This window comes from Dermacentor albipictus, chromosome 2 (genome assembly GCF_038994185.2).
Source record: "Dermacentor albipictus isolate Rhodes 1998 colony chromosome 2, USDA_Dalb.pri_finalv2, whole genome shotgun sequence".
NCBI lineage: Eukaryota > Metazoa > Arthropoda > Arachnida > Ixodida > Ixodidae > Dermacentor > Dermacentor albipictus.
This window is the reverse complement of record NC_091822.1, coordinates 134,696,879-134,709,467: the sequence shown is the minus strand read 5'-3', so window position 1 is coordinate 134,709,467 and position 12,589 is coordinate 134,696,879. Positions and strand designations below refer to the sequence as shown.

At 49.8% G+C, this 12,589-nt stretch overlaps 1 protein-coding gene across 2 annotated transcripts in view; it reads left to right on the top strand.

The window, feature by feature from the left end:
- The window catches only part of LOC135918025 (cytochrome P450 3A41-like), a 43,963-nt gene that overhangs the window by 12,906 nt on the left and 18,468 nt on the right, over positions 1–12,589 (top strand). For both annotated transcript variants that reach the window (XM_065451703.1, XM_065451699.1), the window contains exons 4-6: positions 4,572–4,668; positions 5,134–5,253; positions 9,587–9,675. In XM_065451703.1, the coding sequence (XP_065307775.1) occupies positions 4,572–4,668; positions 5,134–5,253; positions 9,587–9,675 (306 nt within the window). The remainder of the gene's footprint in view (positions 1–4,571; positions 4,669–5,133; positions 5,254–9,586; positions 9,676–12,589) is intronic.

Below are 12,589 nucleotides of genomic sequence, written 5' to 3'. Positions count from 1 at the left end.
CATCTCCTGGAGGCTAAACAGCTGTTGCGCAGAGATCGCCGACTACGAGCAAAACTAACGTCACTAAAGAAGGAAATAGAGTGGTGTTCCAGACAGCTGGCCCTGCAACAGTGGGAAGAGACGTGCAACAAAACTTACTGTTCCATGAGAAGAGGTAGTAAGTGCAATCTGCTTAAAAGCCTCCTCAACGACAAACAGTCCAGGAGCGCTTTAAATCTCGCCGTCGATAGGCTCATACATCAGCATGTCACCTCGGGCCTAACAAACGAAGTAATTGTCAACTACCTGGCGCCAACTGACCTAGCCATCAAGCAAGGAGATTGGCAAGGCAGAAACGCGAGAGCGGCACGAGGCTAGACAGGACAGAATTAGAGGAACCTTTCACAATTTCGTAAATCAGACACGTACTCTTCAAGTTAAATGGAAGATCGGCCCCGGAGCCGGAAAGGGTCACCAATAAACTTCTCCGGAACCTAGACGACAAGGCCGTCGAACTCCAAACGGCAGAGATAAACGAGGCGCGGAGCTCGTGGCAGGTGCCGTCGGAATGGTCCACCACCAAGGTGGTGCTCATCCCCAAACCGGGTAAACCTCCGCACATGAATAAACTGCGTCTCATCTCTCTAACATAGTGCATTTGCCAGGTGGCCGAACATGCAATACTCAATCGAATTATCGAACACATAGAAAACCACGAACTATTTAGACATAATCTAATAGGCTTTCGAAAGGGACTCCACGCAGGACGCAATGCTCCTGAAAAGATCCATATACGAGAACGAGACGTGGGATGTCCAAGGAATCATTGCACTCGACCTCGATAACACCTTTGATAAGGTGGCTCACAAACACATCTTGAATGAAAATTCCTCTCTCAACCTAGGGCGCCAATTCTTTAATTCCACTGCCTCGTTCTTATCGGAAAGGAAAGTGTTTGTTCGACTGAGCATGATCTCGGGCGGTCCTTACAAATTAGGCTACTGCGGAACCCCTCAGGGCTCGGTCCTACCCCTGCTACTATTCCCTATCCCCATGCATAAACACTCCGACAGGCTGGACGAACTCCCCCAAAAATAGGGCACGCAATCTATGCAGACGACATCACAATCTGGTCCCCGGGTGGATCTCTGGCCGATCTAGAGCAATCCCTCCAGGCAGCCATAGAGGTAACGGAATAATTTCTTACATGCATGGGTCTAAAGCTTTCACGGACCAAATCCGAACTCCTACTCTACAGGCAGTCCAGGCACGGTGTTAGGAACCTTGAGCCCCTGGAAAGGCCGCCAGTTGAAATTACTACACGAGAATGGCACCCCATTCCACGGTGAACTCCATCAAATTTTTTGGATTTTTAATCAACGTCAAAAGCTGTAATGTACAAGCTCTAAACAAGCGAGGCGCGCAGGCAAACAATATATTAACTCATCAATAGAATCGCAAGCGAAAGGGGAGAACTCAAGAAGGACAACGTACTCAGGGTCTTCCAAGCATTTTTCATCAGTCATATTACTTCCACGCCACCGTCCCTCAAATGGAGCAAAGTCGAAAAGAAAAGAACTCGACGCGTTCGTCAGGTACGCCATCAAAAGAGTACTCGGTATTCCACAGTCCGCTAGCCCGGCAAATCTACTCGAACTCGGAATTCACAACACCACAGACGAATTAATTGAAGCACAGTTTGTTGCACAGATCTCCAGGCTTCGTCAACTAAGCCGGGCATAAAGATTCTTGATGAAGCTGGTATACTCCCTACACCGGCAGTGCTCGACAGATACCCCCTGTCTAAATTAGCCCGAAAGGGTATAAAGGTAGTGCCCGCACCGAGGAACATCCACCCGATATATGAGGTAGGCCTCAGAAGAGCACGGGCTAGAACAATCCTTCAACAAATCGATCCTTACGGTGCCGATACATTCTTCGTCGACGCCGCCCAATACCACAGCGAAGGTAGGTTTGCAATCTCACTTGCTGACGCGTGCGGACCACTTATCAGCGGCGCGTCAATCTACACTAAACACGCAAACTAGGCGGAGGAAACCGCGATAGCCTTGGCTCTTCAAGCCACCAGAGGCCCACGCATTGTGGTCAGGGCTTTCTCATCCGCTCTAGTTTCTAAACACGCAGCCGGCATTGTCAACAGATTTTTAGTAGTACTAGAGGCGAAGAAACTGGAGGTCATAGCATAGTGTGGTTCGCGGCTCACGTGAACGATACAACTAACCATGCAAGCGGGTTGCTACCCTAACGAGCGGGCCAACTGCCTGGCGCGTGAATTCACGAACCGCTCCCGAGCTAGCAGTCCCGCTCTCCCACAGGATTGTCCCTTCAAAGATCTTATCACTGCCTATCACGAAATTATGTCGCATTACAGACAAAGTAGGAGTAAATTCTCTTCCCCCAGCCCGAAACTAAACAGGGCTCAGGCCGTTACTTTCAGGTTGTTACAGACGAGATCGTATCTCACCCCCAGAGCGCTTAGTTAGATAGACCTCCAATTTCCCGCAGTCGTGCTCCAGATGCGATCACGCATGCCGCTCCTTCGACCACATGCTATAGCTGTGCTCGTACAGGGCGGGCTTCGAACTTCAATACAAGTCCAAGTGGCACGCCTTGCTGAAGATTTCGGAATTCCCGCACCAACTACAGGCCGTCCAAAGCACCCGCGACGTCGCAGAGAGTCACCACCTCCCAGTCCAGGCGTGGGCGGAGCCGCCGACTTGATTGGTGAGCCTTCGGCTCCTCCAGTCATGTTCCTCAGTACACTTCAACAAGGTTCTTGTCAACTGCCCCTTTTTAGCGGCGCGGCGCACTTCCGCTGACGGCGCCGCGAGTGAGCGGTCGTGATTGTCTCGTTTCGCACAGCGCACGATTTTGCCCAATGTACACGAGGGCACCTGACTAGCGGTATAAGTCTGTGCTTCCCGAATACAAAAGCGGATCAAAGAGCATGATCATGCGCTGGAACATGGTAGAAAATCACAAGGTTTCGGTTTTTACACGCATAACTGCACGACGTGGAACAAGCAGACGAAACGGAAGTACATCTCTCTTGCTGCGGCGCGAAGTAAAACAAGAACATGCAGACATTCGGTTTCTGTGTTTAATTATTTCTCTAAGCTCTAAGTTGTCTATTCTAGCAACATATTACACAAATAACCGACGTTACCTTGAATAATTTTTGACGTCACGTGTCACCACGAGCGACGTCACAGCGCGAGCACGTGTACGTAGGCGCACTAGCCCGTGTACGTCATCCTACGGCTTGAAGCGCGGCGGCCGCGAGGAGAAGGCAAAATGGCGCTGGGTTTGAAATTCCAGATCTTTCCGCCGCGCGTAGCGTGTAATACCTTGAAGACACAATCGTTATCACGCATTGCACGCTCTGCGCTTCTCAGCTCAAAATGGCCAGACCTGGTGAGGGCTCCTTAAAAGGTTATACAGGTAAGGACATATTGTATTGGCAGGGTTACTGCAAATAACTCATACCAAAACATATAAAGCGATGTTGCTCACTGGTAATGTATGAGACGGCCAAGTGCTGAAGTTATCGGTAACTACCTGCAACGGAAACAACGTGATATTCCGTACAGTAATTGTGACAGAGCGCATGGCACAAGAGCATATACAATTCGGCATTAGAGGGCAACCGTTTCTTCAGAATGCTAACAGGATGTGAATTTGAATGAGTTCGTAATTTATGCTAAACTTCCAAAGGCCCTAAGAACAACATTGGGACAAAGAGACAAGTACAACAAGTACGGCGTGTTCTTGTAAATTTACTTTGTGAATGTTGTAGTACTACGTGACGGATGGGATGTTAGTTCCAAAAAATTGTCAGGGACCATCGTAGTACATAAAGAATCGCCATTAGCAATTCAATACACATTATATACTCTTATGCTCTTAGATTCAAGAGTAAGCTCGTCTAACTTGAACAACACGACCTTGAAACGTTATGCATCAATACTTTGTGTCGATATGCTAAGTCTCACTGATGCACCGCCTGCCTTAGCAAAGAATCAGTGAAGACCGACTCCATGTCGCAGTATGGCATATCAGCAGGTTAGCTGAAATGAAAAGCCGGAGCACCTGCACGTCGATCGAAACGAGGAGAAAGACATTCCGGCCCCCGTTGCGCCTCCTGACGCACCATGCAGTCATCGCAGAGTCCATTTTGATCCCACATGTATGACACTTCTTGTGGCTAAACTAATTCTGTAACAGATGGGTTTCTCTACGAGGTGATGATCATTCCTTCTATTAAGCAACCATGTGACCGAAAAGTTTGAGAGCTTGCTACATGTACTTCGTTAATATATCTTGTCGCGATGAGTTTAACACCTGCACATAGTCACCACCCCTTTTTAAACAGCAGCAATGCTCTTGCGGCTTTGCCTATAGACAGTAACTTCGAAAGAATGACTTTGAAGGTATTTTGTCAACAATAAACGGTTGAGCGTGTTTTTCGCATACAGTTTCTTTTTTTCTTTCTTTGTGCAAATACCTTCGGCATTTCTTTAACAGGCGTTCGGGGTGATATATCCTCATTCATATCTCCTTTGCAAATGCAGATCATATCAAGGCTTCGTGCCTTGTCTCGTCGTTGGAGACCCGGATGTACTGAGCATCGTGTGTGCCAAAGATTTCAAGTCCTTCGTAGACAGAACGGTGAGGATCAGGAATCTGTCTGCCACACTCGCACCCGCTTGAAGACATGCCAAACCAGGCGTCGGCTGCTTGTATACGTGTGCAGTCATGTTTGCGTACGATGCATTTCATCTCGAGGTGCCGACACGCACGCGAAAGCAACGTGACGTCATATGTTTCCCCTTGTGTGCTCCTCTGCACTTGATGATCCGGTTACGCTATGTGTAAGCTGTAATGATGTACGTAAGAGTTAAACTGACATCGATATGTCTAAGACGTCTTATTCTAATTTTTCCTTGTTCGCCGGCTACTCTCCATCTTTACAATGCACTTTATATTCATTTGAAATTCTATCCGTTCACTGTAACAGCATGAAAAGGTCAGTATTAAAGCGCGAAGTTACTATTAAAGTGCACACTCAGTAGAATTATCGTTACCCACGACTGCTGGGCAAGAACTTCTTTACATGCGTTTCTCTTGTTTCAGGAGAGGGAAGTAACTGGAAATGCCTTGTGGGACAACATGCTCCTCAACATGTCTTCGGATATGTGGAAAGATGAACGGGTGGCACTATCACCTGCATTCACTCCGAGCAAGCTAAAACTGGTTGGTACGCCGTAAGTCACGGTAGCTCAACAACAATGGTAAAGCGACGCATCAACCATACTATATCCTAAACGAAATTCTGCTAAAGCACACGCAGGCACACGTGTACACAGAAAGGCAAAAAACAAAAAGAAACTCTGAGTAACAAGTAACAGCATAAAAAGTTCCCGTTAGCCTTGCTTGTTGTCCGAACTTCTGGGCGAATTTAGTCAGCGCGACTCCTTCGACAACCATTAACAAGAACAAGAAAATTATGTGCTCCAGAACGAGGCTAAATTGGAACCTGTTCACTGTTGTGTATAAGCCTCCACCACGGCCTTCTCTTTCGCTTCATCTTTGTACTTCTCCGATCACCTTCCACCTGGTCGGTGGCTTTACGAGTACCACCATAAACTTTCAGCACATATTTAAAAAGTGATGCATTTCAACAACGATGGTGAAGACAAGCATTGCGAGTTGCCAGTTCTGCAGGAAAGAGAAGAGCGTCAGGGCTATTGGCAATAAAAGCCATGTGTTCTTTCGAGTGGCAGAATTGCCTTGGAAACGCCGAATTATACTGAACGCATTACCGAATAGCTCGGCTTCTTTGAAGTCATTCTCTTGTTAGAAACATTCGCAGGTCGAGCGGAACAGAAGGCAAATGATCAGGTGACTGAAAGAAATGCAACCTATTATTATGGCATAAAGTAATAACGATATAATAGTTTTAGCGTATTAAAGCTGCACTCGGGGCAACAAACAGGCACCGTAGGAAACGGCTCAGCGAAAGCTTTTGCCACCTGAGACACTAATGTTCACCTAAATCATAATGCAGGATAACTGTTACATTCCAGCTGAAACCGATCATGTGATGTGACTTTGTGCTCAGTGGGAGAACGCCATAGCCACTTAGGGGAAACGGTGGAAGGCAGCAAAACATGACGCATTGTGGGCGATGTCGTCACGTAGTCACAAACACGGGTACACCAAACGTCATACAAAAGGCGTACTTATACGCTTACGTATGTTTGATGAGCGTACATGAGCTCGTTAGTGTGAGAAAAAAAAAATCGCGATTTCGCCCGAAAAGCGAAGCATCGATTGCGACTGCAAATTAGTCGACAGCTATACCATGTAAGGATAGTGGCTTTACCGGCCGTATAAGCTTGGAAGTGTTAGCTTACTAACACAATTAACAAGGATGGCGTCATCGCGCACAAGCAAACATGAACATACCACGGTCGATGAGCGCGGACACTCGCTGCCAAGACGGTGGTATGAGCAAGCGTGGCAGCAGCAGCAAGCGAATTGACCTTTGTGCGGTCTACCGCCTCAACGCAAGAGCGGCGAGAAAACAGCGCGCACAAGGGTACGAGCCGTCTGCAGATCCCTTTCAAGATACGGCGCGCGCGACCACGCGCGGCCATGCAAAGTGCGCACAGGTTGCCAGAGTCGCAGCTACTCCTCCCTGCCGCACTGTCTCCCCGCTTTCCTTCATATATGGCGCGCGAGACTGAGCCGCGATCTTCAGTTGCCTTTGCGCCCGGTCGGGAAATGCGTAATTGCTGCCGCACCGCATTTTCACAATCCTCCTTTTGCGACGCCGAACTGCGCATGCGCAGCGCCCTAGAGGCTTAGGGCCGAAGGAATTTGGCAGGCGCAAGGGAGCGCGACCGGACTCGCCTCTCTACTCCGGGTGAGTGCAGTACCGTCGTGGCAGGCGCTGCACTTGCGAGTGAAATGGCACTCCAGCCGTTTCTCTTATGCTATCTTCGGCTGGTCGCTTCCATCCCCCGAAGCAGAGTCGGGCAGATCCGGCGTTCCCCGAGCTCAGAGGTAGAGGACGAGCGCGCAAGCCAAACGTGCTATTCGCTCTCGGAGGAGGCAATGGCAGATTCTAAGCCACGTGACTACTACCAACGTCCGATGTTTCGCTTATCGTAAGCTCCCGGCGCTGCCGGGAAAACCGGCGGACGCGCCGGCGGGACGAGCGTTCGTCGCAGTGGCCTAGGTTGCCTAGGTTACGGTGGGCCGTCGCCAACAGCAGCGACGCGGCTCTGCGATGACGTTTCAATTTCGACGACTGCTCCGACGACAGGGCTCGGAGCGCCTCAGAGCGCTCGAAGGTGGAGGAGAGCAATCGAGAAGAACCAGCCGAACGCAGGGCGGGCACCCTCTTTCAACCAGCCGAAGACAACGCCGCTCGCGAGAGCGCTCCAGAGCGCTCAGAAACGACCAGTCGAAGATGGCATTAGACTCTTACAGGCCGGCACATATCCGTGTCTTACCGTTCTACACAATTTACCCCGACGTATATCGCGACGACGCCTGCCTGTCCAGCGGGCAGACCTCCACTCTGGCACACATGCTCCGGGAGTGCGGGTCGAGATACCCTAAGTTCAGCAAGGAGGAGTGGGACTCGCGTTTGCGTAGCCCCGCTCTAGACAAGCGAAACCTGGCTTTCCGGCGTGCCCGTGACCGGGCTGGTGGGCTAGACCTGCCAGTCACGACGTGGGACTAGCCGAGTGCGCGACGAGTTCAGCGTCCTCGCTGGAACTCCAATAAAATCATTTCACTCACTTGTCAGCCTTGCTATTCTCGCTGCCGCACGCATGGAACGCCGTTCGAACATTATTTCCAGTGAAATTTGGCGCGATGCCAATGTCGTGTCTACGGTTGCACTTCCCGTGACCATCCCAGCAGGGCAATGCGGATTTTCCGATTTCCGTCGGTAAAACGCGATCGACAGCGCCGTGAAGCCTGGATTAGGGCTGCACTTTGTGACAGGTGTGTACTTGCATATGCAGTTTACATCTCTGTTTTTGTCATTACTGACTAATATCAGTAATCTCGACGAAGACGCAAATGTGTCTTTGAGCTAGCGAAGCAAACGATCTCTGAGCTTGCGCGACCTGGTTGAGTGAAAAGCGAAGTGTCCTTTCTTTTTTCTATGGTCTCTGTGCGTCCGTCGCTAGAACGCCGTCATTTCTCAACTTCACACCGTGCACACTTGCAGCTTTATAAACGCTCAGCGAAAGCTCGTGATGTCGGCGTAGTTATCTGTTGGAGCCAAGCTCACCTCCACTGTCGGTCTGACGTGGGAAACAGCGTGTACTGTGGAAGTAGCTGATAGCGCTAATTAGCAAACGTTGCTAGTTGTCGTTTCGTCATTCTTGTCGGCAGCAAGTAATATTTGCTTGCAGAAGCCTTTTTTGTTCGTTTAGCGAATCGGGGTGTAGTACGGTATGCACTAAGGCTCATTTCCCTGTGCGGCATCTTCTGGAGTCTCGTGGCACGTCTTAATGTGTAACTGAGACATTGCAGGAGAGCCTTCGCGGTCGCCCAGACATCTGGACTTCGTACTGACACGTGTACTTGTTTATCTTTTTCGGGTGACCGCTTTTCACAGTCAAACAAATGTTATCGCTCAGCGCGGGACGCGCCCGCACGTATCGAAATTTTCTGCAATGTTATCGATCGTTCTGTCCGTTGTCTGTCGTCGCCGAACCTTGTGTAATCTGATAGCATATATGCGCGAAGCGAATGGTGTAGAAGTTTCTGGAAGGCACGCGGACACCAGCGTTCGATGGCTCGTGTATACAAGCCAACGCGCTTAACCGGCAGATCCCTTTTCGGCGATCGCCGACTGTGTTCGCCGCTGTCGTTGTGCTTTTAGTGTAGCCCGTTTTTGTGGGCACAGATTCGGCCAATAAAACTTAGTTAGTTTCGTCATTCACAGTATAGCTACTGTGTTCTTTGCCGTCACTACTACATGACAATACCGACGCTGTTTGAGTACACGTACCAGTTCAAAAAAAGGACGCGGTCGGCCGCTATGTTAGTATCGCAGCGCGGTCTAAAAGGAAGATAGGCACCCCACAAACAGGGGGTTTCACCAATTTTGGTCATTCTGACCATTCTTTGGCATTTTTGCAGATGTACACACACTTTATGTGGATAAATAGCGTATGCAACTTGGCATTCTGTTGGCCTTTCCACTGCCTGCGTGTGTGTGCGTGTGCGTGTGCGTGTGCGTGTGCGTGTGCGTGTGCGTGTGTGTGTGCGTGTGCGTGTGCGTGTGCGTGCGCGTGGGTGTGTGCGTGTGTGTGTGTGTGTGTGTGTGTGTGTGTGTGCGTGTGTGTGTGTGCGTGCGTGCGTGCGTGCGTGCGTGCGTGCGTGCGTGCGTGCGTCGAGACATGCTTCGCAGTGGCATGATAGCTTCTGGGCACTGGTGCCACTGCGGCCGGACATAATTTCGAAAGCAGACAGTCGGCTATCTGTCCTACAAACAACAGCGCGAATAACCAGCATTTGTGCTTCTTATGTTTTATTTTTTTTTTACATTTTTCCGCAGGTATTCCCAAAGTTTCTAGAATTCTCCGAACGGCTGCGCCTTCAGTTTATAGAGGAAGCTAAACAAAGAAATGTCGTCGAAGTTCAAAGGTAAGATTCTCGTGAGCACTGTGCTCAGCACTTGTGAAATTCGTTGGTGTTTGAGTCAGGGAGATCTTCCAATCGAATCGAATACTATTAGTCGGGATCACCAACGCCATCTTGAGAAACCTAAGCGGTGAAACCCTGCGAGCTTTTACAAAGCAGCTGAACGAGAAATATGGGCACCGGGCGGAACATTACTCGAGGAATGGACTACAGCTCACATAGTCCTTATACCCAAACCAGGAAAACCGCGCAGGCTCGATCAATTACGACCGATCTCGCTTACGTCTTGCCTAGGCAAGCTTCTTGAACGAATTTTACTCACTCGAATGGAACAACACATGGAAGAACATGGACTACACCCCAATTGCATGTACGGATTTCGGAAAGGCATGTCATCACAGGATGTCTTCCTCATCCTCAAGGAAACGGTCCTCAACCCACAACCGGGCAGCAACAACAACATACTCCTAGCCCTCGACGTAGAAAAAGCATTCGATAATATACCACACGAAACCATCCTAGATGGCCTCGCCGCCATAGGATGCGGAGAGCGAGTATACCATTATGTCGTGGCTTTTCTCAGCCACCGCAAAGCTCGCATCGGCATAGCAGGCGTACAATCGCACATATATGATCTACCGCAGAAGGGTACTCCGCAAGGGTCAATAATATCTCCTTTCCTCTTCAACATCGGACTTAGAAAACTTGCTTTACAACTGGAAAACATCGCAAAACTCGGATGTGCCTTCTATGCCGACGATATCACTCTATGGGCAACCAAGGGTTCATACGGCGACAGAGAAAACACGTTACTCACAGCTATCGGATACATCGAGTCATACCTAACCACAGCAGGAATGAGGTGTGCCCCACACAAGTCGGAGTACCTTCAAGTCCGGCCTAAGCAAGCTAAGGAACATCGAGCCCCACCAATACATCTCGAGATTGCCGGGCAACCTATAAAGTGCGTCCCGACCGCACGCATACTAGGTATGCACATCCAGGAGAACAACGGCATAAAGCTAGCCTCAGAGAAATTAAATCACATTATAAGAAGCACCGCATCACTCATCATCAGAGTAGCGCGCAGCAAAGATGGTTTCACAGAGGACGAAACCTTAAGACTGGTACAAGCCCTCGTCATCAGCCGTGTCACGTACGCGCTACCGTATCAAGTCAAGCGCAAAAGCGAGACAGAACGCATGGACACTCTTATAAGAACCGCGTACAAAACGGCCTTACAGCTACCGTCAAGCACAAGCACAAAGAAATTACTAGCGCTAGGCGTATACAACACCTTTGAGGAGCTAGCAAGTGCCACGCTCATAGCGCAGAGGGAGCACCTCAACAAGACTCAACAGGGAAGACACCTTCTTCAACGGCTAGGGTGCCCGCTGACACCTCAGTACTGCAAAGAAGAAACACAACTCTTGCCTAACCACATTAGAGAGAACATTGTAGTAGACCCTATCCCCAAGAACATGCACCCCACCCACAATCAGGAGAGAAGAGCAGCGCGTGCCCGCATGTTGCACAAACGTTGTTTCAGAGACCCGGATACGTACTACACGGACGCTAGCCCGTATCCCTCGTTGCCACGTTGCGGGCTCAAATACACAATCGCCGTTGTCAATCAGGGGAACCTGGTAGCCTCAGCCTCCATCCGCGCCACATGCAGCGCAGCAGCAGAAGCAGCAGCAATCACTCTCGCACTTCGCGACGCTGAGAGCAAGGGAAGGTCCTCCCGTGTCCTTACTGACTCACAAGCGGCTTGTCGTTTATACCTGAATGGAACACTCCCTATACAAGCCATTCGAATCCTGGGTCGCACACTACAATGGACCCATGGTATCGTCTGGTGCCCCGGGCACGAAGGCCTGCGGGGCAACGAAGAGGCGGACTGCGCAGCTCGAGGTCTCACTAGCCGAGCGGCAGACCACACCGTTCTTCAGCCCCCGACATACCGACGAGCGACCCACGAGTTATTAACGACAGGTCGACAAATACTACAGGACCAACGGCTCGGAAGAACTCAATACGCTCCCCCACACAAAGCTCTCAATAAACTCCAGGCAAGGGACTGGCGCCGCCTGCGAACTAACACATACCCACACTTGTCTCGTCTGCCCGCAATCTACCCAGACAGTTATACGTCCCGAACATGTCCCTGGTGTAGCAACCACACAGCGACACTCGCGCACATAACACACGAATGCACCGACCGTCCGGGCGACGCAATTTCGCCACGAGTCACAACACACACACTCACTACGTGGTCTTGGGAGGCGAGACTCTCCGAACTGGACCTGGGAAGCCAACTGGCGACCCTCGACCAGGCCCGGAGAGCCGCGATCGCCAGTGGAGCCCTGTCAGAGGGAACCACCCAGGAATAAACCGCGCAACGGTTTCTGCAATAATAAAGTTTCTCCTCCTCCTCCTCTCCTTTGATTATCCAGCCGAATGCCTTATAGTTCCGCAAAAAAAAAAAGAAATAACAGATCACCTCAGAGGCGACTTGAAAAAACATACCGAAGGAATATTTCGCGTGAATTCAAGTTAGAAATCTGCATGAAGACTAAAAATAAACATCTGAAATCATCCAACCAACTCCAAGATAACGCGTGAACAAGAAAAAAAGCCCTTCAGCCATTACCGCTGAAACCGGTGCCTCTCAATATTGCTTGGGTATTTAAAATAGCTACAAATTTAAAGGTGTATACTTGATGCGGGCTTCCTGATAGACAACAACTTCTCTCATCTTGTACTGTTAGGACACAGACAATTATTCGGAAACCTTTAAAATTTGACGAACGCATTCAATGCGACTCGAGGAACTATGAGTATTCGATCCGTACTCGGATTTTTTTATCATTTGCAGCTCCTTAATTGCTAGACTTATTTACGGGGTCGACACAGA